The sequence below is a fragment of the Carettochelys insculpta genome, chromosome 1 (genome assembly GCF_033958435.1).
Source record: "Carettochelys insculpta isolate YL-2023 chromosome 1, ASM3395843v1, whole genome shotgun sequence".
In the NCBI taxonomy this organism is placed as follows: Eukaryota; Metazoa; Chordata; order Testudines; family Carettochelyidae; genus Carettochelys; species Carettochelys insculpta.
In genome coordinates this window covers 234,286,273-234,311,925 of record NC_134137.1, presented here as the reverse complement: position 1 = coordinate 234,311,925, position 25,653 = coordinate 234,286,273, and the positions used below count along the sequence as shown (strand labels likewise).

The following is a 25,653-nucleotide window of genomic DNA, read 5'->3' as shown; positions in this document are numbered from 1 at the left end:
ATGACAGAGGAAATAACATATGCAGAACTGGAATTTAATACATCATATGCACTGGAAAATATGCCAAGGCCTGCCACTTCTGAGGAAAAAGGTAAAATTTCTATGGGCCTTTATTTAGTTATTGTGGTTAAATTAGCTGGGCTGGGAAGTGCTCTCAGCCTGATCTTAGGCTGACTGAGCCAAATCACTCCTGTATCGCCACCCTTCTCAGAAGAGTCACACCCGTGGTGAATTTGATCTGTTTTACTGGGATTAGTGTAGAAGCATGCACAGTGGTTTCAAAACGTGACATGAGATGGCTAGCCAAGTATGATTTTATTATGTAGAGACCCAGTCCTGCGAGCACTGACTCCTGAGACCTGTATTCACTACCATGAATAATACTATTAAATTCATTAGGATAGCCCATGGGAGTTAGCAGAGTGCAAGGTAGTAAATGTTTGATGATCAGACTCTACAGTTTGACTGGCTAGAAGCCATATTGTGCCAGCAGTTCATAACAAATTCTGTGGGGATTTCTGAGATGCATCCATGGCATAATTCGGCCCTGAGTTAGGATTTTATAACTGCCAAACTCCCATCCACAGGAAAATGAAGATCTCTGGTTTTGTTTATGTTTGACTGCTCCAAATTGCTTCTTTTCCATAAGAGATTGTAACACTTGGTGCCAACTGATAACTTGATTTCCTGGTACGGAGCATTTGCAGTGTCTCCATATGAGAGAGTAAACACAGCCAGAGAAGAGTGAAATAGGTCCTTTAAAAAGTTATAGGTCCCTTTAAAAAAATACACCAAGGGCACATTAGTAAGCATAAGAAAAACCGTTTCCAAAATGCAAACCTGATTCAGGGAACCTATTTCCTGAACAAAGAATGAAATGATTATTTTTAGAAAAGGACTGATCATCCTGGCCTGTTGTTTGCTCTGTGTCCCTGACCATTTCAGATAACACAGTCCTGCTGTCCTCCACAACAGGATTTGCATTTATCCAGGGAAACCACAGACCTAAGTGAATCAAACTGAAAACCACTTTCCCCTTTTTTGCTTAATTTCTGCAGAGCACCTCGTGTGATTCCTTCAGGCTCCAGCCTGGAGCTCTCCCACAGTAGGGAAGGCAACAGGTTATTTTGCCTTCTCATTCAGGTTAGTCCTTTGGTGTCAGAGCAGTCTGAAAGCTGCTCCAACTTGCTCCAGCTGCTAGTGATCATAAACATCCATTAACAGCACTTGGGGATCTTCAGACTTCAGAGAAGCCCTGGCTCTGCCTTCTTTACCAGAGCCACTGCTTTATACCTGTAATAGGAAAGAAAGTTAGCACAAGGGCACCTAATCTGGCATGATCCCCCTAGACCAGCTATGTCACCATGTCCTAGATGTGCTGTGCTGGGGGGTTCCTAAGCATATTTAATGATCTGGAGCATTGAAGTGTTGTTAAGTGCCTAGAACCTGGGCTGGAAAAACAAAGAAAAAGACTGAAATCCTGTTTCTGACACTGACCAGTGGCACAGGATGTAGAGGAAGATTTAACAGTATGGCCTAGGAGGATGTTATAAGGTGACACACAGATCTTTCAGGGCACTCTGGACACACACTGATTGCAGCAGCTGCTTTGCAGTGTCTACTGAGAAGGGCTTTGCAACTCTTTGAGTATGTTCCCTCATTCTCAAACCAGCCTGCTGCGAGATTTAATGTGAACTTGTCCCAGAAAGGCACTGGCCACTGACACTTAACATAACTAGTTCCAGGAGCTTGACAGTGTTCTGTCTTTCTAGCAGTCTCCTTGCATTGAATTCAGTGGAGGTAAACCTGGTTTGCACCAGGACCTGTGAAAGAAGAAGAGCCACAATTGTCCTCAATAAAAGTAAAAGGTTTTTTTTGCCAATGGTAGAGACTGAAGAGTAAAGTTACGAAGTAAATATAATGGGCCATATTCTCAGTTGTGCTGAAGCTCCATTCAGTGCGGTTAAAGGGAAGAAGATAGAAGGGAGTTTAAGTCATTTCTGCTGTTTGCTGATCCTGAGGCCAAATGGGGCTATGTGATGGGGCTTAGCCTCCACCATCCACAAGTTAAGGGAAATAACTCCAATTAGTCAGATCCACACCTAGGAGTAATTAACTAATTGCCTTCTAGCCAGACCAGATGAAGCTAGATCTTATAAGTAGACTCACTTAGTGGAACAGGTTACAAAGCAGGCAGGTCTCTTTTGCAGAGAGAATTGCTGGAATAAGTTTTAAAAGATAGGCTACAGTGGTAGAGGAAAGGTATAGAGATAGGTGAGGTTCCTGAAGGTAAAGGCCTGTGTGAAGACCAACAAGGGAGCTATGGAGAAGTTGAGAAGAACAGAGGGGCTGTTAGTTCAAGTATCTGTTTGAAATTGTCTGCCCTACTTTGGAAGGGAATAAACTCATGTGAATTGGTCAGAGGGCTGAGATATAGAAGATCCAGATAGGGAGAAGACATTGGCTGAGACTGGTTCTCATGCCCCATGTGGTGATGATATTTTTGTCCGTCATGGCCAAAGTCTTCTGCAGTGTTGGATTGAGGAATCAGGGAGGATAGGTGCAAAAGATGAAGACACTTCCTAACTGGCTGACTCATTTCATCAGCATAATTTGGAGCAGCCTCAGGCCTGCTTGCACTTGTGGCTGGCTACAGCAGTCTCCAAGGAGTTCCTTCACCAGGGATGATCACTGGAGGATGAGGGCACTTTGGCCATGACCGCTTCCTTAACTGCATCCTAGACACCTGCCTTATGTTATGGCCAGTGGTGCAGAGTTGGGATTTCCTGGTGGGGATTCCCATGTAGATAGTTAAATAGACTTTCTTTCCACTTTGCATTGTCAGAGCAGTGCAAAGCAGGCACACTACAGGGAAAAGGACCTGGATTAATAAAACTAGAAACACAGCTAGATTAAAATCACACTTGCTGTTAACTACAGAGGATATTCACTAAGCAAGATGAAAACTTTAAATGCCAGAAAGTCCTTTTGTTTCTTCCCAATACACCAAGTTGTATCTTTTTCCAGGGTCAAACTTTCTCTGTAAGCATGTGGGTCATGGGCCTATTTACATTACAGAAACATCCTCATAGGGAGGCCCATTTACACAACTGGTTACATCACTAATCTAGTTTGAAGTTAAGTTGGGAATGAACCTGGAGTTAACTGGTCTTCAGTCTGTGCTCCCGCCTTGGACTTGTGCAAAGTGTTAAAATGAAGCTGCTACACGATTAATGCCCCATCTACACACCAAGTTGGATCTGGATTGTAATTGGTTGTAGAGTTAAGTCACTTGTAGCTAGAAATGGTCAAAATTTGATGTCACTATACAGGATGGATCATTTCACAGTTTACCCCAGCTGAGGATCCAGTACAAGAGCATTATATCCAATCTCAGAGTTCAGAAAACTGAGTTCTAACACCTTGTTTCTCTACGAAAGGGCTTGACACCTAGTTCAATTTGTGGTATCTGTGTAAACATCCATTTCTAGTACCTTACAATATTAGCAAGTTAAAATCATTATCACCTGAGGTTTCTTTATTATAAGATAGCATAATTAATAGAACAATATGTTAAACTCACTAAAGCAGATTCAAAGAATACAATTCATAAGGCAACAAAATAGCAGCCACCACTGTGTAGTACTATCCCTTAGGGATGGAAATGAAACCTTCCTTAATCTAGCTGAATTTATTCCATGAAGCATAAAGATCAATAAGTCTTTTAATTTCACCCCATCTAGTGTCACAGCAGATTCCTTTTTATATAAATTTCTAACAGTTTGTCATCCCCATTTTGTTTAGGTATTTCTGCTCTGGTTTTCTATACTTTTGTTCGCTCTTTAAATCCCTTCTGTCTAAAACCAGATTCTAAAATATTTTGTCATTAAAACTTGTCATTAAGAAGAACAAAAAGTAGACAAGATCATGTGTGGAGAGAGAGGGAACATACCATTATGAGAAGAGGGGGATGGAACCTAATGGTGTAAGGAAGGACACACCATTGCTGGAGAAGAAGGAGGCAAATGGCTATATAGGTTGGAGAACATCAGGGCTGAGTGGTGGGTGGACTTCTTGTTTCCCCAGGTGCCATAGTGTTGACCAATAAGGAGGAGAGCCAGGAAATGGCACCAAGTCTGAACTGCTCTACAGTTATGCACCGTGGGCTCAATACATCCCCACACTTATAACTAGAGCAGAAGACAACTCCTTTCACCAGCAAGGGCTGCTGCTGCTGCCACCTGGGAATGATTTACCCCAGGGATGGCAAGTAATATTTCTAGTTTTTCTTGCAAGATATTTATATTCCAGATGCACTAAAGAGGCATGTGTCCTTTCATGCTTCAACCACCATTCCAGAGGGCATGCATCCATGCTGATGGCAGTTTCTGCTCAGCAACAATCCAAAGCAGGGTAGACCAATACATGTTCATTTTCTTCACCATTAGATGCCACCAGAGGAAGGTTGTTTTTTTCCCCTTTTCCTGGGTCAGCTTCTGCAGTTTTCACGTTGGAGTGCTGCTCTTTAAAAACTCCTAAAAGCAAGTTCCATAACCCATTTCAATCAGATTTTTGAGGACACTTCAGTTTCTTAAGGCTTGGCTCAAATGCTCTTGCTGTCTTTAGAAATCTCACATTTTTATCTCTGCGTTGTGTAAAAAGTGTTCTTAAAACAAATAAAATGCCAAATTATTATCTGAGACTACCATAACATACATGGCAAAATGCATGTAAAACATAGAGCGGGTAAAACACTCCTCCAAGGAGTTCAACGACATATTAAACTAATGTACTATTTTGAACATGTATGGTGTCATGATCATGAGGGTTAGCCAGCAGCCTGGGAGAAAAAAGGTTAACCTCCTTAGCCAGGTGGGATTGGCCTGTAGGAATGTAGGTAAGAATTGAATTTTTTGGCTCCTCCCTTTTTCTGTCCTCTGTTGCTTCTTCTTCTTTCCAGCCATGAGGGAGACAGACACAGAATATCTCCCTCCAAGAACAGGCCCTTCTTCCAATCTTCTGCAAGTAGGGTAAAGTTTAGATAGATCCATTAGGCTTTATTGTTTTATGGTTTGGGAAGTGGGATCTGATGTCTGTGCACTTTTTAGAAATGTTCTTTTACGCTCCTTGTAACTAAGTTCTAGGCCCATGGTGGAGACTCCCCATGTGTTTTACTTTGTGACTTTTCCATCTAGTCATGAAGCTTGCAACATAAATATTGTTGTAATAATAAAAGTCCTCTCTTTTTCTTTTTATTAACTTGGTTTTGGTTAATGTTTGTGTCCTGGTTTTTACTTTTGGGGCTGAGATTTCCCAAGTAGTCTCTCCCTGGTTTCTTTATTATTACTTGGGTGGTGGCAGTGAATTTTATCCCCAAAATCTGAGGTTTTTAGGATTTTTTGGGGGGGGAGTTTATACCAAAACCTGGTAGATAAGGTTTTGGAGGTACTTTTTCTGGCCCCCACTTCTGAATTTATCTTGCTAGAGTGGGGAAGGAGCCATGACATATGGTCAGCATGAAAGTATGTCCTCTGGAATGGTGGCCAAAGCATGAAGGGGCATATGAATGTTTAGCATGTTTTGTCCTGTAAATACTTGGCAATGTAAGCTAAAAAAGTGCCATTCTAACATCTGTTCTCTCTTCAGGTGACATTGTGACCAAGAGGTGAGAAGCATTATCTCCTGTAAATGTGAACAAACTTTTCTCTCTCTGCAATTGGCTAAATAAGAATTAGGGCTGACTGGACTTGTGCACTTACATTGCTTTACATTGTTTACAGGGTTTACATTGTTTATGTTTTGAGTGCAGTTATGTAAAAAAAATCAACATGAAAGTGCAATTACATATGATAATGACATTGCAGTACTCTACTTGCATGAGGTGAACTGAAAAACAACTTCTTTTTTCATCAAGATTCAAGCTAGGCCTGAAATACCCAGGGTCCCAGGGGAACCAGCTGAGGTGACTCAGAGTGCACTGCAAGAAATGGGATGGCCAATCCTCAAAGCTCTTGGATATTCTAATATTTATATTTACCAAGCCAGCACAAAACTCCTTCTTTATCACCTTATTGGTCAATCACAAGTAAAAACCATATAGTTCCCTCAAAGTACCCAGCCTCAGGCTTCTACCAAGGCACCCAGTCAAAGTTCTACCAATTCCAAAAAATCAGACACATTATCTTTCATGTCAAGGAATATTCCACATCTTATCCCGGATATACACTAACAGCCAATTCTTATTAACTAGGCTAAACTTTATTTTAAAAGAAAAGAGTATTGGTTAAAACCTCAGTATACATACAGACATGAGTTCAATTCTGAAGATTCAGATACATAATAGAGATGGTGACCTTGTGGTTGCAGATGGATCTCTTCAGATCAATGCAGAATTATTAAATCAATGTCCATTATTAGGAAACCAGGATCTCCTGGGATTTCCTCTTTTATGGCTTGCAGCTTCCCATGTGAGTATCCAAGCATATACAAGATGAAAAAGGATCCTGTCCAAAGGCACTGTCTACCTTTGCAGCAGCCTCTTAGCCTCGGACAGCACAACAGGCTTTTGATGTAACTTTCTGTCTCCCAAACCTCATGGCAATTAGCGTTAGATAATTTATCCATTAGACAATTCACATGCAGTTTACCACAACCTTCAAAAGGAACATACAGATAGTAACACTAGTTCAATCAAGTTTCATCATAAATGTTAATGTAACCCTTCTGCCAGGTGGAGCCAACAGCAGCCAGGGCCAGGATCAATATCTAGGGTTCCTCTCCATCCATCCAACACAGAATTGGCTCCAACTCCCACCCAGTAACTTGACAAGTTTACACACCTCTGGGCACCTCTGAGAGTTAATGCTTTCCCACTCACAGGCTGTGTCTACACTAGCCCCAAACTTCGAAATGGCCATGTAAATGGCCATTTCGAAGTTTACTCATGAAGCGCTGAAATACATATTCAGCGCCTCATTAGCATGCGGGTGGCCGCGGCACATCAAAATTGACGCGTCTCGCCGCCGTGTGGCTCGTCCCAACGGGGCTCCTTTTCGAAAGGACCCCGCCTACTTCGAAGTCCCCTTATTCCTATGAGCAGATGGGAATAAGGGGACTTTGAAGTAGGTGGGGTCCTTTCGAAAAGAAGTTCCATCAGGACGAGCCGCGCGGTGGCGAGATGCGTCAATTTGGAAGTGCCGCTGCCGCCCGCATGCTAATGAGGCGCTGAATATGTATTTCAGCACTTCATGAGTAAACTTCGAAATGGCCATTTACATGGTCATTTCGAAGTTTGGAGCTAGCGTAGACACGGCCACAAGCACAGAGCCTGAGTGCAGAAAAGGAAGTTTCAATGAAAAAGAAGGGAAGTGACTTGATGTTAATTTGGGGAAACAGGAGAGTTTATAAATAAAATCATAAGAAAAATCCCGCCCAATGAGACAATTGGGCAATTGGTTGGGCAATGTCCCCTTCCTCTCAGGTTCTCAAGTCCAGCAAGCCAAATGTTCACTTCACATGACCATCCTACCTTTGCACCCCACTCACAGTTGCAGCCCTGGGTCAGAGCAAATCCTGGGTTCAGTGTTGCATCTGCAGGGCTCACCGCCCATGCTGAGTAGGGGAGGTGAAGCAGCATCTTACTCACTCCACTGGTCACCTTCCATCTGCCTGTTCACTACTGTCCTCTACCACCCTTCCGGGTGCCATTGGGCCACCAGTGCAGTGCTCCTCTCACCGACTGCCCTGCTGGCCACGCTGCTGCTCCCACTGGATAACTGCTCACTACCTCCACTAGGATTTGGGTCTGGACAAAGTGTGGTGATTTCACCTCTTGGCCCAAAGCACAGTCCAGCCACGAGCAATCTCCAGCGTCCACTGGAATAAATTTAAAATCATAAAGAGGCTCCTCATGGAGCCTGTTTTGGCTCCATCATGGAACAGTGGGGAGAGCAGGTTAAACCAGTGCTACAACTCACACTTGGACGTCATGTAGCCTGCTGGCTCAGAGCCCTGCCCTCCCACTCTGGTTTCACAGAATTCTAACGAGTATCCCTTGTCTCCCAAGGGAGTTTAAAATGACAGTGTCTCTCTCTTTGAGATGGAGATTAAACACAGTTGGCCTTTTTCGTATTCCCACAGTAATTGCAAGCATGGAGGATCACATTTCCCAACCCCTGCATTCAGCATTAACTTACAATAACCAAACTGATTACAGCAGGCCAGGAGTCAGCAACCCCTGGCGTGGATGCCAAGAGTGGCAAGTGGGCTGATTTTTCATTGGCACACGAGGTAGGTGCTCAGCCCCACCCCTCCTCCCCCGTGCAGCTGGGAGCTTGCTCAAAGCCATGCCACCTGTGAATTAACAAAAGACCAGCTAACACTACCAACTGCCACCTAAACGGTAAAGGCCTGCATCTTCATTTATTTATTAATGAAACTGTTGTAATTAGGACTATTAGTGACTTTAAAAGGTATCACCAGCACTAGGACAGAACACAGACGTCAAAAAGTCAAAGGTATTAAGCTATTTAACAGGCATGTATCAACCCGGAATTCACTGAGAAAAAGAGTAGTGCATTGCTATGTCTCCAGACATAGGCCAGGTCTATACTAGACTTTAAAGTCAATCGTAGATGTGCATAGCTCTAATTGACCTATCTGTGATTGACTTACCTGGTCATCCTTACTGAGAAAAGTTGACAGGAAAAACACTCCTGTCAACCTCCCGTACTTCTCATGAGATTGATGAGTAAAGGGGTTGACAGTTGACCCCTCATAGTTCGATTTCATGCATTCGCCACTAGGCAGACAAAATCAAACCCCAGAAGATCGATCCTGACTGGCTCGATCTACCAGGTCGTGTAGATGTACCCAAAGATATAGATATAATTGTATAGCTTCCTTCAATTCTTTTCTAAACCATATTGCTTTTTTTCACCACAGCCTAACTTCTGAATGGGGGATGTGAGGACTCTTTGAACATCTAATAAAGTATGAAACGATTCCCAATTACCATTCACATTTTTCAAATTAAATTCTTCCTCCCAGTTATGGTTGGGCCCATAATTGTTTTCAGCTTTGTACATTTGGTCTTGTTAAAGCACCAAACATATTAAAGTACCAAGCATAAATACATAGACATTACTCGTCTGAACTTTAACCTGCTGTTTTTACCAGGGCACCGTACTACATCCCCTACATGGCGTTTGGCTGCCCTGACTTTCCTCACGCTGTGTTTGGTATTGCTACTAGGGCTGTTATTCTTTGGGATTGTGTGTAAGTATAAATAGTTTATTCATTAATTTGCCACTTGTAAAAAATACCAGATTGATGTTGCGTCTTTCTAGTCTGAAGTTGATGATTTAGCTGTGGTAAAGATACAAAATGGGCACTAGTAATGCAAGTTTCCCAAACATGCTTCTTCATTAATGAACTTAACCTTGGCTCTGCTCGACTAGAATTATTGCTCTAAATGGTAATCTCTGTAACACACTCATGCTCATTAAATTGCTAAAGAGATGCCTTCTTCTGCCAGTTATGGTGATGCTGGGTTTTTTTTATGTAGAAACCTGTCTTATTAGGAACTGGAGAGACTTCCACCTACTTCTTGTTTGGAGATATCTTGGTTAATACTGACCTGTGCTGGATACAAATTGGTGACAGAAAGTAAAAGACTCTGTACTCTATTAACAGACCAGCTTATTTTATATTGTTTTTAACAGGAAAATGACAGTGAGCCTGTGATATCATCACTAATCCTTTCTACATGAAAAAATGTACAGCAATTGCATTAGATTAATAGAATCACCAAAGTGAATAGGACCAAGACAGGAATAATTTTGATTTGTAAATGATCAAAATGATAAACTCTTTTGCGAACTTCAGTTTTTCAGGTTTCCAGAGACTTCAAGGAAGAGATTGGGAATCTCATGAAGAACCAGGAAACTCTACAAACAAATTTCTCAAAAAGGTTACAAGACATGAAAGATAATTTGTGTCTTGAAGGGGAGGAGGAAAAGAATAAGAATAATGGTAAAAAAATAGACTCATGTCCTGTGTTCACAAATAGATATAGGTTGAGCAATGGTTGTACAATTTTCTCCATTCTCATAAAGTTGCTTATCTAGTCACTCTACCCTTGCATTGGAAGGAGCACAACTGGGTATGTGCAGGTAGTGGAGAGATGTGATACAAGGGGATGCCCCCTTTATGCTAGTGATTGTGATTCATTGGCAGTGTTGACACCTGTCTCCTAGTAACTGGATTTCTGCTAACTGATTTCACAAGGGCCATAGAACAGAGCAAGCAGTAACTGTTTGCTACTCTTGTTTCTCAGTGGTTTTCAGAACGATGTGGATGATTAGGATTAACTTTTAAATTAGTCCAGGGATTCCCAGCCTATGGGCCGGGACACAAACAGGGGTCACAATTAGATTTGTTAAGGGTTTCCAGCAGCTCGGAGATGCATGTGGCTCTTAAAGGAACCACCGGCAGCTCCTTAACACTGCCACTTCCAGCAGCTATGTCTATCAATAGAGAAGTAATTACACATTACAATGACAGCTTCTCAACCTTTGATATTCGTAGTCATCCCAGGCAAGCCACTTAATAGACTCTTGCAGTAAGTAATTTTTGCTCCCCCTCCTCCCTTACCCCCCTTTTGCCCCCTTTCTGTTCTATGTAGCTGATTTGTCAGATTTCATTTTCTCATTTGTATCTCCCCACCCCAGCCACTGAGTGTGACTCCCCTCAGCCCTTCCAGCCTCTGAGTGTGGGGTTTAAGCTGGAGAAGCTGGGGTGGAGAGCAGTTTGGGAATGAGAATCTTTCCCCCACCACAACTCAGATCAACTATAATAATAAAATAATAATTAACTTTAATAAAAGCAGTGCATTTTATTATTATTATTATTATTATTATTATTATTATTATAATATAAATATATATTTTTACATTGTATTTATATTATATATATATATATATATATAAAACGTATTTCCTTTTTTCTATAAAATAACTACTATGAATATACAAGCATGAGGGGACGCAATTTTATATTTTTGCCTCAGGAGCAAAATTAGCTAATTACAGCACTGCTCCCCCCACCCCCTTCTGTTTTTGAATTGTCTCAGGTCACCAAATCTTCCTGCATTGTCAAAATAGGTCCCTGCCTGGAAGAGGTTGGGAACCGCTGAATTAGTCCCTCTGGGACTGGGGTAGCATAATGAATGGCAAAAGAAGCAGCATGTTCAGTCTCTGGGGAAGTGGGAGTACTTTGTGTTATTCCATGTAGAGCTAGGCTGGCTTTTTTTTTTTTTTTTTTTTTGTTAATAGTAAATGTTCAAGTTGGCTACCAAAACTATTTTGTGAATTTGGTCAGAATTCAGCCAAATAAAAATAAGGGAAAAATTCTCTGAGGGGAACATGATTTGTTGTGATATTTTAAATGAACCATTTCAACATTTAGCTTCTAATAACCTTGTTTCTTTTGACCCCCATGAACAGATGAATGGGTTTCAGTGAGGAAAAGAATTCTCAATTAGTGTGAAATTACAGGGTGTGGGGGAGACATAGTCATTTTTTTTCTTCAGGTGCTCAACAAAGATAAACCAAATGTTTGCTTCACTCTGCTCAGCAGTGGCATCAAGAAAGGAGCAATATGGATGGATTCTGTAGTGAATTCACTATGGAACATCAAGGGTAGATCTGGGCAATTACATTTCAAACCAGAAGAAATAAGATGGGTTGGAAAGAACGCCACAGTGTTCAGCTGTGGTGCATAGAATCATGGGACGTGAGGAAAGTTAAATATTAACCTAAGTTACTGACGCTATTGCTGAGTGGCTAGCGCTGCTCTGAGACATGGGGAGCCAAAGGCTCATTGACAGATGTGGTGAAGGTACGTCGGTTTTCATGGCACAAGGGAGTGATGTGGCCATCACCGTGTCCGACCTCACTGAAAGTCGTGTTCTAGGGGGAGGGCTAGTCAGGCTCAGTTTGACAAACTTCCAAGCCATAATCCATAATAGTTGCTGTCCTGTTGAGATGACTGTCTCTGGTTTGAGGAGTAGATGGTATTCGCTTTTCATTTTCTTGCTTTTATGGTTTTGCTTTAGGTGAGTTATGCATCAATCTCCCTAACTGATAGCTTAGGACCTTGTTCTCCTTTACCCTCTGATGACAGCCATTTACACTGTTTCCAAGGGCCATTACACTTCCATGGTGGTACAAGAAGTTCCTACTGAGAGGGCACTTAAATCAATAGTAATTTTGTTGATAAGATGGAAAAAGACTAGTTCCTCATGGTTCATATCTTGTGCATCTGCTTACTGTGGCTTCTGTAGGATTGTTCATTAAAATATATTATTGCTGAATGGCAGCAGTTTTCAAGGCCTGGTAGGTCAGTTTCCCACAGGAGGAGAAATTGGTAACAAGTAGTTCAGCATTCAGTTGGTTACTATACACCTTGGCTGGGTCTACACAGCGCGGCTTTCCCTTCAGATCCATGCTAATGAGCAGCCTCGAAATTGCAAATGGCTGCTCATTAGCATGGTCCTGTAGCTCATTAGCGTAGCCGCACAAGAGCTCAGTCTCGGCAGAGCGGGGTGCCGGCAATAAGGAGGCCATGTGGACGTGCCTGGCCAGCAAAAAGCCCCTCTGCCTCCAGACCCTTATGCCTGAATTTCAGAGGGGCTTTTGGCCAGCAGGGGCACATCCACACAGCCTCTTTACTGCCGGCACCCACCTCTGCCGAGATGGAGCTCTCATGCGGCTATGCTAATGAGCCATGGAAACATGCTAATGCATGGCCATTTGCAATTTCGAGGCTGCTCATTAGCATGGATCTGCTGGGAAAGCCATGCCGTGTAGACCCAGCCCCTGATTACGGGAATTCCAACCTGAACGCTAATGCCTGATTTCTAGGAGGTAGCTCTGTCCCAGGAATGAACTCTGATTACAGAGAACAAGAAAAAGATCAAATTCTCTGGTTGCTTATAACAAAAAATCAGCATAATATTGCTTCAGCCATTTCACCCTGTTCACCTGCAGAGGAACAGAACTTCTACTGCCAAGTTTAAAATTTCTCACCAATGAAAAACCCACTTCTGAATGGCCATCATGCCATGTTGTAACTCCACAGCTCACTTCACACAGGCCAGTGAGGATCTCCAGTTTGGCCCATGGGGAATTAGTGTCAGGTACATTATGGCTCTGCAACTTCTGTGTGTACTCCAGTCATTGGTGTGGCACCTGTATTCTCTGCTGAATTGCTTAAGGTGAGAAATGGTGACCATGTCTCTCGTTTGTAGGACCCATTTGTACACTCTGCCCTACAAACTGGAAATGGACGGGAGGTGACACCTGCTTCTACGTTTCAACAAAGAAGAAGTCCTGGGCAGACAGCCAAAAGTTCTGTTCTTTGCAGAATTCCACCCTCCTCATGATAAAAGACAGAGATAAACTGGTACGGTCCCTCTCCCAGACTGCTTTGTTTTAGCTGCACAGCAGAACTTCAGCGTTACGGACATTTTGGGACTATAGATTGTTCATAATTTAAAATATTGGTAACTTTGAACACTGTTACGAGATGCTTCTCAGGGTAGACAGCTCAGAGGAGGGGCTCACAACCATCCAGTGGCTGCCTGGTAAATGGGGATGAGGAAAAGCAGCTGATTCTACTTCCCTGGCTTCAAGAGTGAGAGCGAGGCAAAGTGGGGAACTGTGGCATCAGTGGGCATGTAGTGAAGGCTGGGGCCCTTTAAAACTGAGCTGCTCCTCCAGGCTACGTCTACACGTGCACCCAACTTCGAAATAGCTTATTTCGATGTTGCGACATCGAAATAGGCTATTTCGATGAATAACGTCTACACGTCCTCCAGGGCTGGCAACGTCGATGTTCATCTTCGACGTTGCTCAGCCCAACATCGAAATAGGCACAGCGAGGGAATGTCTACACGCCAAAGTAGCACACATCGAAATAAGGGAGCCAGGCACAGCTGCAGACAGGGTCACGGGGCGGACTCAACAGCAAGTCGCTCCCTTAAAGGGCCCCTCCCAGACACACTTTCATTAAACAGTGCAAGATACACAGAGCCAACAACTAGTTGCAGACCCTGTATATGCAGCACGGACCCCCAGCTGCAGCAGCAGCAGCCAGAAGCCCTGGGCTAAGGGCTGCTGCCCACGGTGACCACAGAGCCCCGCAAGGGCTGGAGAGAGAGTCTCTCTCAACCCCCCAGCTGATGGCCGCCATGGAGGACCCCGCTATTTCGATGTTGCGGGACGCGGATCGTCTACACGTCCCTACTTCGATGTTGAACGTCGAAGTAGGGCGCTATTCCCATCCCCTCATGGGGTTAGCGACTTCGACGTCTTGCCGCCTAACGTCGATTTCAACTTCGAAATAGCGCCCAACACGTGTAGACGTGACGGGCACTATTTCGAAGTTACTGCCGCTACTTCGAAGTAGCGTGCACGTGTAGACGCAGCTCCAGAGTGCAGACAGGACCTCAGGCTCCAAGCCCAGCAGCTAACTCTCCAGGCCAGGTTTCCGTAGCAACTTTAAAAAGTGGAAGTCAAATCCTAGTGAGGAAAATAGAAAGGAACATAAACACTGCCAAATTAAGTGTAAAAATGTAATACGAAAAGCCAAAAAAGATTTTGAGGAAGGAGTTAGCCATAAATTCAAAAAACAATAGTAAAATGTTTTTTAAGTACATTAGAAGCAGGAAGCCCGCTAAAAAAGCAGTGGGACCCCTGGACGATAGAGATATAAAAGGAGCAATCAAAAAAGATAATGCCATTGCAGAGAAACTAAATGATTTCTTTGCTTCAGTCTTCACGGCTGAGGATATTACAGAGGTTCCCAAATCTGAGCCGTCCTTTGTAGGCGACAAATCTGAGGAACTGTCCCAGATCGAAGTGTCAGTAGAAGAAGTTTTGGATATAATTGGTAAGCTAAACAGTAACAAGTCTCCAGGACCAGATGACATTCACCCAAGGGTTCTGAAAGAACTCAAATGTGAAATTGCAGAGCTATTAATGGTGGTTTGTAACCTATCCTTTAAATCAGCTTCGGTACCCAATGACTGGAAGACAGCTCATATAACGCCAATATTTAAAAAGGGCTCTAGAGGAGACCCTGGCAATTACAGACCGGTAAGTCTAACGTCAGTACCAGGCAAATTAGTAGAAACAATAGTAAAGAATAAAATTGTCAGACATGTAGAAGAACATGATTTGTTGTGCAAAAGTCAGCATGGTTTCTGTAGAGGGAAGTCGTGTCTTACTAATCTATTAGAGCTCTGTGAATGGGGTTAACAAACATGCAGATGGCGGGATCCAGTGGACATAACATACTTAGATTTCCAGAAAGCCTTTGACAAGGTCCCTCACCAAAAGCTCTTATGTAAATTAGGTGGTCATGGGATAGAAGGAAAGATCCTTTCATGGATTGGAAACTGGTTAAAAGACAGGAAACAAAGGGTTGGAATAAAGGGTAAATTTTCACAATGGAGTGGGGTAACTAGTGGTGTTCCCCAAGGGTCGGTCCTGGGACCAATCCTGTTCAACTTGTTCATCAATGATCTAGAGAAAGGGGTAAGCAGTGAGGTGGCAAAGTTTGCAGATGATACAAAGCTGTTCAAGATAGTCAAAACCAAAGTAGATTGTGAAGAACTTCAAAAAGATCTCAGCAAACTGAGTGATTGGTCAGCAAAATGGCAAATGAAATTTAATGTGGGTAAGTGTAAGGTAATGCACATTGGGAAAAATAACCCCAATTATACATACAATGTGAGGGGGGCAAATTTAGATACAACAGATCAGGAAAGGGATTTTGGAATTATAGTGGATAGTTCTCTGAAAACATCCACGCAGTGTGCAACGGCAGTCAGTAAAGCAAATAGGATGTTAGGAATTATTTAAAAAGGGATAGAGAATAAGACGAAGAATATCATACTTCCCCATATAAAACTATGGTACACCCACATCTTGAGTACTGCGTGCTCCTCAAAAAAGACATACTGGAATTAGAAAAAATTCAGAAAAGGGCAACTACAATGATTAAGGGTTTGGAAAGGGCCCCATATAAGGAGAGGCTAGAGAGACTGGGACTTTTCAGTCTAGAAAAGAGGAGATAGAGGGGTGATATGATAGAGGTACATAAGATCATGAATGGTGTGGAGAAAGTGAATATTGAAAAGTTATTTACTTGTTCCCATAATATAAGAACTAAAGGACACCAAATGAAATTAATGGGTAGTAGGTTCAAAACTAATAAAAGAAAATTTTTCTTCACACAGCACACGGTCAACCTGTGGAACTCCTTGCCAGAGGAGGCTGTGAAGGCCAGCACTCTAACAGAGTTTAAAAAAGAGCTTGATAAATTTTTGGAGGTTAGGTCCATAAATGGCTATTCGCCAAGGGTAAAGTATGGTGCCCCTAGCCTTTAGTCAAAGGCTGGAGACAGATGGCACGAGACAAATCGCTTGATCATTGTCTTCGGTTCACCTCCTCTGGGGTACCTGGCACTGGCCTCTGTCAGCAGACAGGATACCGGGCTGGATGGACCTTTGGTCTGACCCAGTATGGCCATTCCTGTGTTATGTTCTTAACTTGGGAATTTTTTTTCTTGGGTTCTGAGTTTACAAGCTTGCCCCCCTCACTGACAGGGGCAGGAAGAGAGGAAACCTGCATTCACCACCCCCTGCCTGTAAGTGGCTCCTGTGCTGAGCTGTGGTGAAGTGGGGGGGGGGGACAGGCAGCCCAGATGCATCTACCTTTAAGGGGCAATAGAGGCACTGTGCAATGTTAGTGTGGGTTGTTGTTTTTTGCTGTTGTTGTAGTTTTTTGTCTCTGCTCTTGCCTATTGGTTAATACAGATCTTTATGGTGTCTGGTTGTCAGGTCTCTAACTCTGTGTTCCTATCTTTAAGCCTTTACTGAGTGTAACTTTTCAGAACCCTTTTCAAGTCAAATTACTTTTTGGTTCCTATGACTCTGTTGCATCCATAGCCTCACAATGCAGAACAATGCAGAATACAGTGCACCTGTCAATCACCAGATAAAAAGGGTTTGGCACTTACTGCCACAATCAAAGAAAAGACATATGTCTCTCAGACTCCCCTGTGAGCAATGGGTTTTCCACAGGGGTACGGCCTTCTGTCTCTTTTCAGGACTACACTGATCTGTGTCACTGAGGTAACATTTGCTTTGCTCTTCTGTGCTGCCTGTACATTAGCAAGTTCTTTTGAAAGAGTTTTCAAAAAAAGGGGGCTCTTTCAAAAGATCCCATGGAGCTTCTACACACAAAAACTGTTCTTTCGAAAGTAAATGAAAAGAATGCAATGCTCCTTTTGAAATTGCTCTTCCTTTCCCATTTCAAGAAGAGCACCCCCTTTCCAAAGAAAAAAAAGTGCATAGATGCTCCGCAGGCCACTTTTTTCGAAACAGCAGTCTTCTTGCCACCTGATTTTTCCATCCCTGGCCTGCTCTTTCGAAAGAGCAGAGGCTGTGTGGACACTCCCTTTCAAAAGAGCAGATCACTTTTTTGATCTCCTTTTTTGTGTGTGGACAAACTCTTTTGAAAGAAGTTCTTTCAGAAGACATCTTCCAGAAGGGCTTCTTCCAAAAGTCTCTGTAGTGTAGACATAGTCCCAGTTGCTATTGAGATTCCAGGGAAGGATACTCATACTTCCATAGACCTGGATTCAACATGGTCCTGAAATTTTGTTGATTTGTTTATACTGGGATTAAGTTGCCATCCGATGGCGGCACTCTAATCTGATAGGTGTTACATCCACTTAATCCTGGTGCAAATAACAACACAAGATGCAGGACAGGAGGGAAGCAGAACCCTGATCTCCTGTTGCTCAGAATCTGTTGTGAGGACTGTATTAGGTTTCAGATTTTACTTACCCATTTTGTTATTTTTCCCTTTCCTCCACGGTAACTGTAATTTCTTGCTTTCTTGCCAGGATCTCACTTTCCTTCTTTGTCTTATTTCCTCTGTCTATGTTCGCATAGAGACTTTTAAATAGAAATCTCTTTCCTAAAAGTCTTCAGATAACATTCTGTCAATGTTGGGAACAAGCCTGGCCAAAATCTAACTAAGCAGCAGGTCTCAGATCTTCAATTCTGTCATTAAATTCTGATTATGTATTTGCTTCAGAGAAAAGAAAAAAAATGCACTCACAAAAGGAGGTGTGGGGAAGAAAAGAACAGGAAATGAAAGGGTGAGAGACCCTCTGTCTGATTTGCTGGCAGGTATTGAAAGGCTAGTGGCTCGGCTACAGTCCATGACCCAGCTAAACACTGCTGGATCTCACTTAAAATGTGTTGGCTCTGGAAAACGTCTGACTGGGTTATCCTGACTCTAATTCTTTAGGGAGCAAAATTCCTATGGAATCATGTTACTCTGATATTATCTACAGCTTGCCAGATCTGTTACAGCCAAGTGCTCTCCTGGCTGGCTAAGTCAGCCTTTAGAAGACAGAATGTAAGAATGGAGAATAAAGCTGGGATGGAAATTGCATGTGAGGAAAGAAACAACAGGAATATTTGGGGCACATCTCAGGAACTGCTCCCCACACAGTCATGGAGAGGGTGTGTCCAGTTACAGCTCATACCCAATCCAATCAAAATGTATTTTGCAATCAGAGTAAAGGCCTAATGGGCTAGTAAATTTCTGCATTCAAAGAGCTCTGCCTGTCAATTTCCACTTTGGTGTACTGCTGCATCTTTGGACATCTAATAGAACATTAAAAATTGCCTGGGCACCTGACTGCTATTGATTTTAATGGGGGCTAGGCATCTTCAAACACCATCTGCATCTTTAGACACCTAGTCCCTGGCACTCATAAATCCGTCCTGCAACATGTCAATAGCCTGAGACATTTAAACAGTCCCTGAGCAGTCCCAGTTCATGCCATGCCCCTGCCCAGGATTTGTCCTTTCACTGAGTCAGACTGGTTATGTTTTAACCTACACAACTGTGAAAGATAAGAGTGTGGTCTCTTTTTGGAAATAATATTGTGATTTCCTCACAGGGCCACCTACCTCCAAGAGACATGAGACAATATTTCTGGATTGGTTTACATAAGTCCAGTAATAACAGCTGGTATTGGGAAGACGGCTCAGCTCTTTTGAGAAAGAAAGCAGACTGGTAAGTTACAAATATTTAGGACCAAATTGTGGTGTCTCCTGTGCAGAGGGAAGGGACTTAGTAGGAGAAGCTGAGAGATTTGGGGCTTATTTAGCCTACAGAAGAGAAGAATGAAGGAGGATTTGATAACAGCCTTTAACTATCTGAAGGGTGACTGTGAAGAGGATGGAGAGAGGCTGTTTTCAATAGTGACAGATGGTGGAACAAGGAGCCATGGTCTCAAGTTACAATGGGGAAGGTGTAGGTTGGATATCAGGAACAACTATTTGCCCAGGAGGGTGGTGTAGCACTGGAATGGGTTACCTAGAAACATGACTTAGTGGGGGTTAATCCTGCTTCAAGCAGGGGGCTGGACTAAATCACTTCCTGAGGTCCCTTCCAGCCCTATGAGTCTATGATAAAAATTTCCTTCTCTAGAGGTCCCGAGTTGACAAAGTCCTGGCTGGGATGATTAGATGGGGCTGGTCCTGCTTTCAGCGGGGAGTTGGACTTGGTGACGCCCTGAGTTCTTTTCCAACTCTGTGATTCTGTGGTGTTCCTTTACACTTGTGCACTGTCTATATTGTGACCAGAAGCACAGAGACAATAGCAGCTAGTCATTGGGCTTCTGTGGGTGAGGAGGGAGTTGGCCAGCAGCAGTGGAGCATAGATTGGCACTCACAGTGCAGCTGAGGTGGCATGAAGGGGGAAGCAATCTGAATCAATGGTAGGGCACATGCACATTACTTACCCCAGAGGAATGGGCAAATACGCAGTGTCCCAAATACGTGTAGAGGGCCAATGTCGAGACACAACAAAATGCTGCTTCCTTTTCTAGGATTGATGTGTATGAATACTATACCTGTGGCCACCTCTATGAATTGAACATTCGCACCTATGACCACTGCCATTCAGAGTATTTTTGGATCTGTGAGAAAGCAGCTCTCAAACTCAGGTATGGCCACATCATCACACCGGGCACTGGCCCAAGCAATAGGAGAACGTAAACTGAATGTATTACGTTGTCTTGTACGTAGTTCTTGTTTTTATGATTCAATCTAAGATGGGCTCCTAGCCTCTTATTCAAAGCCTGGGGAGAGACAGGCACCTTAGAAGGGGACTCAGAAAAGGCAGAATACTAGGCAGGGTACTCTCTAAGCTAGCCACTGGGAGATGCTGAGGAGAGGTATGAGCAAGCCCTGCTCTTCTCACAGAAACAGGCACCTAAATACAGGCTGTAGGGGAGGCGCTTAGCCCTGTGACTCCTTCTTAGCTCGAAACCCTCTTTGGTGTTAAGTGTCTATGCCATGTTTGCAAGGAGCCCAGTAAGTGGGATGACTTCCTTTGTAAATTGTAACCCAGTGACTAGGGTAGTCAATTGGTGTTGCTTCACTCTCCACCCGTTAGGCTAGTGAACACTGCCAAACAACTGGGATGTGGGGAAACACCCACTTTATGTCCCCTTTCACTGGGGAGGAGGAGGAGTTTTAATAGGGGTCTCCCACATCCAGATAAGTGTCATATAGGCTACGTCTACACGAGCCCCAAACTTCGAAATGGCCACGCAAATGGCCATTTCAAAGTTTACTAATGAAGCGCTGAAATGCATATTCAGCACTTCATTAGCAAGCGGGCGGCCACGGCACTTTGAAATTGACGCGCCTTGCCACCGCGTGTCTCGTCCCGACGGGGCTCCTTTTCAAAAGGACCCCGCCTACTTCGAAGTCCCCTTATTCCCATCAGCTCATGGGAATAAGGGGACTTCGAAGTAGGCGGGGTCCTTTCGTAAAGGAGCCCCATCGGGACGAGCTGCGTGGCGGCGAGGTGCGTCAATTTCAAAGCGCCGCGGCCGCCCGCATGCTAATGAAGCGCTGAATATGCATTTCAGTGCTTCATTAGTAAACTTTGAAATGGCCATTTGCGTGGCCATTTCGAAGTTTGGGGCTCATGTAGACGTAGCCCGGGAGTGCAAACTAGGCCAGCTGAAGAGATTTACCCCCTGTTTTCACTTTCCAGATTCTTGCAGTGAGAGGTTTAGGGTCACCCTCAGCATGAGATTACATCCCTGACCACCTTGGCTAATAGACATTGAGGGACCTATCTAGTTCCTTTTTGGCCATCACAATATCCCACGACTATTTTCAAAGCCTATTTTCAGAATCTCACAGATTTTACTTTTACTTTTTTTTTGACATCCAGCTTGAAAGTTTTTCATTTTCCCAATATTAACATATTTCATTTGTACCCTAGACAACCACAAACAATTTCGCCTTGATGATTTGCTCAACAGACACTTGTACAGAGTTACTTCTGTTCCAGACGGTCAGTTCTATAGCTACAGTACATAGCGGAAACAAAAATACCTTATTTACAGAGTATGGGAACTCATGCGAAGGAATGACTTCAAGAAATCATCAGTCCTATGCACTGGATTATCAAAATGCACTGAATTATTCCATTATCATAATCTTTGGAATTGTTTCTGCAATATAGTCTAATTGTGGCTACACTTGAAAGCCACTCAAAATGTGAGGAAGCAGAATGCAGCTGCTTCATTATTTAGCTGTGTTCCTGAAATGTATCTACATAGTATAACTTACATCATCCTCCAGATGCATTTCAAGTTGTTGGTACTGATTAAAAATTTGAAATTAAAAGTAATCTTGAATAATAGCATGATTTTAAAAAAATCTCAATTAATTACACTGTTTAACAACAATAAAAATCCTTCATTTAAATATTTTGGATTTTTTTTATGTTTTCAGATATATTGATTTCAATTACAACACAGAATACAAAGTGTACAGTGCTCCCTTAATAAGTTTATTACAAATATTTGCACCATAAAAAGCAATAAATAGTACTTTTCAATCTTCCTAGTACAAGTATTGTGATGCAATCTCTTTGTCATGAAAAGTGAACTTACAAACATAGAATTATGTTTGGAACACTTCATTTAAAAACAGGGTGACCGTATTGCCCTATGCCAAATATGGGACACCTGATAAATTGCTCAGATCTAAGTGAGTTCAACTGCAGTCAGTCAGAACTATGCCACCAGTGATGGGGACCGCTGTCCCACGGCAAGGGCTGCCAGTGATGGGGGAGTTGCAGCCTCCTGGCGGGGGCCATGGGGAATGAGGGGATAGGGCCCCACAACTTTTGCTGAAGGTGATGGGGGGTACTGTCCCATGGTGGGGTTCCCGGGCAATGGGGGCTGTAGTCCAGCAGCAAGGGACACTGGGACTACAGCCCTGCAATGGGGACCGCCAAGAGTTGAGGCTGCAGACCCATGGTGGAATTCACTAGAGAGCAAGATTGCTGTGATACTGGGGCTTGCTGGCAATGGGAGCCAGCACCTGGTGCTGCTGGGTACCAGTGACTGGGGCCTCAGCCCTGTGTTTAGCAGACCTCCTCTCTCCCGACTGAGAAATCCTGTGGGAGCACATGGAAACGACACACACTAACTTACTCTTCTATATTAAGACCCTGCCACCTCTTCTACTACTGCATGCCGGCACCCAGCTGCAGACAGCACATGCCGGCTGCTGCCTGCCTACACTTACCTGCCAGCCACAAACAAGTGGCTGCTGTGGCTGTGCTGACCAGGGGACTGACAGACCAGCAGTGGGGAGACAACATATGGGATATTTTTTTAAAAAAGACAAGACACCTGCAAAAGGGCTTAAATAAGGGACTGTCCCAATAATAAAGGGATGGATGGTCACCTTATGTAAAAACAGTGTAAAGCTTTAGACCCTACAAATTTACCCAGCCCTACTTCTTGTTTACCCAATTGCTCAGACAAACAAGTTTGGTTACAATTTCCCGGAGAAAATTCTGCCTATAATGTCACCTGAAAGTGAGAACAGGAAGTCTCATGGCTCCTTTGTAGCTAGTAACAGAGAGAAAGCTGTGCTAGTCTATATACTATCAAAACAAAAAAGCAATCCAGTTGCAGAACACCACTGGTCATTACCTACAGCCCCCAACTCAAACCACTGCAACACATTATTAAAGACCTACAACCTATCCTTAATCAGGATGTCACACTCCAGAAGGTCCTAGGTGACAGGCCTGTTCTCTCCCACAGACAACCTCCCAACCTTATGAGGATTCTCACCCACAACCACAGCCCATACCGCAGGAACACCAGTCATGGGACTATTCCTTACAACAAACCCCGTTGTCAACTTTGTCCACTTATCTATTGTGGAGGTACCATCACTGGACCTAACCAGGTTATTCACAGAATCACAGGCACATTCTCATGTTCCTCAACTAACATCATATATGCCATCATGTGCCAACAATGCCCAGATGCTTTGTATATTGGACAGACTTCAAACTCTCTTAGACAAAGAATTAATGGGCACAAAACATACATAAAACACTCCTGATTCACAAACCAGTCAGCCAGCATTTTAATGGAGTGGGCCATTCTGTTAATGACCTGAAAGTTTGCATCTTACTGAAGAGGAATTTTCACAACAGTTTGGAAAGAGAGGCTGCTGAATTCTCTTTTATATTCAAATTCGACACATTAACACATGGTTTGAACCAGGATGGGAATTTTCGAGGTCATTATAGGGGCTTTTATGCATACGTGGCTTTATCTAATTCTTGACTTCCTCCGCCCCCTCCTTCCCCTCTACTCTCTGATTTGCTCACCTTGAAAATATTTTTCTGATTTGTCAACCTTGATTACTGTTTTTGGTTCTCTGTGCCTTAAACATTGAGTCTGTTTAGGTATGGCTATGGTCTGAAGAAGTGGGTCCGTCCCACAAAAGCTCATCACCTAATAAATTACTTTGTAGCTAGTGTTACAAGTTATTTATGTGCCAGATGCACTAAACATTCCTATGCACCTTCATGCCTCAACCACCATTCCAGTGGAAATGCATCCAGGCAGGTGATGGGTTCTGCATGACCTTAGGAGCTCTTAAAGTCAACAGAATGTCCCCTGTAGTGTGGACTGATTACTCTGAAATTCAACCTAAGTCACCTAAATTTGACCTAATCTCCTAGTGTAGGCCAAGCCTGAGACTCATTCAGCCCCTGCTGGAGCAGGAAGGCAGGAAACATTGGATCTGAGCCTGACTGCAGAAGATCTGATTGCAGCTGTATGCAAGCTACCCATAGGAAGAGCTCATCTGCAACAGCACCTGTGCATCAGCTGATCCACAGCTACCAACAGTTGGTCTTCCCAGTGGGGGCTCAGCACCCCCTATATTTTTCGAAATACCTATGTAGTTTGTGCCTGTGGTCTTAGCAGCTGGCTGCAAAAGAAGTAGGACTGAGTGGACTTGTAGGCTCTAAAGAACTCCACACTTTTGTGTTTAACTGCAATTACAAAAAACAGTCTATATTTCTAAGTTACACTTTCATGATAAAGAGATTGCACTCCAGTCAAAAATAATCATCATTGCAGCCATTCATAAACTTTCCTTTGCAGCTCCCATTCATAAACTGTCCTCATGTGCATAACTATGTCTGTATAGTAGCAGACAAAAGGTACTGGATTGCTTTATCATATAAAAGCAGCTATGAATCTCCAACCTGAATGTCTCTGTTTCCCCCAGGTTTTTTTCTCTCCCATCAATTAAACTCTTTAACAACTCTAAACAAATTCCTCTGATGATATTGCCACCTTGTACACATCCATACAAGGTGGCAGCATCCCCACTACTCCATCATCACTTAGTCAAATTATGTAATAACAAGAAGTCTTGTGGCACCTTATAGAGTAACAGGTATTTTGGAGCATAAGCTTTAGTGGGCAAAGACCTGCTTCATCAGATGCAACATCTGATGAAGCGGGTCTTTACCCACTAAAGCTTATGCTCCAAAATATCTGTTAGCCTATAAGGTGCCACAAGACTTCTTGTTGTTCTCAAAGCTACAGACTAATACGGCTACCGCTCTGATACTTGTCAAATTATGTAGACATAGCTCTGTCACAGCTGAGTCCCCATTTTGGCATCTCGAGTTCAGGTCATGGGGGACAGTTGGCCAAATCTCTGCAGTTGCCAGGGACAGAAAAGTTTTCCTGATTTCAGTTTTCCCTGCAATCAATCAGTTGCTACCACCACCAAGTGTACAAAATCCCCTTTCCGGGAAAGAAATCACTTGGAATCTCTTCCCTGTGGGCAGAACCCCCACCCTCCTCATTTTTCCAAAGGAGTTGGAATGAAAACAACAACAACAACAAAAAATCCCTCAAAACCGTGCAGGGTCTGCACCCAGGCATGTAGTTTTAAATGCCTGAAGGACATGAAAAATCAACCACTACTTGTTAACAAAGAAATGAAAAACACTTTTATTATTAAAACAAGAATATTTTTGCAACTATTGTACATATCTTTAAAAAAACACAAATTAAAGGAAAATAGAGATTTCTCCCTGTGTGTGATTCTTGGTTACAGGAGAGAACAAATAACCAGCTCAGACATCATTTCCAAACCCCCCAAACAATGAAAATAATAAACTTTATGTGACTATATAAACTTTT

The 25,653-nt window shown here is 43.1% G+C and overlaps 1 protein-coding gene across 2 annotated transcripts in view; it reads left to right on the top strand.

Moving 5' to 3' along the window:
- Positions 1–25,653, top strand: part of LOC142007097 (C-type lectin domain family 12 member B-like) — a 34,731-nt gene continuing 9,078 nt past the window's right edge. The window contains exons 1-7 of one of the 2 annotated variants that reach the window (XM_074983631.1): positions 1–91; positions 9,178–9,276; positions 9,886–10,032; positions 13,310–13,464; positions 19,048–19,163; positions 19,981–20,097; positions 21,393–21,946. In XM_074983631.1, coding sequence (XP_074839732.1) covers positions 1–91; positions 9,178–9,276; positions 9,886–10,032; positions 13,310–13,464; positions 19,048–19,163; positions 19,981–20,097; positions 21,393–21,417 — 750 coding nt within the window. In that variant the 3' untranslated portion in view covers positions 21,418–21,946. Of the gene's footprint in view, positions 92–9,177; positions 9,277–9,885; positions 10,033–13,309; positions 13,465–19,047; positions 19,164–19,980; positions 20,098–21,392; positions 21,947–25,653 lie in introns of those variants that run through there. The other variant, XM_074983632.1, reaches the window with a different exon arrangement.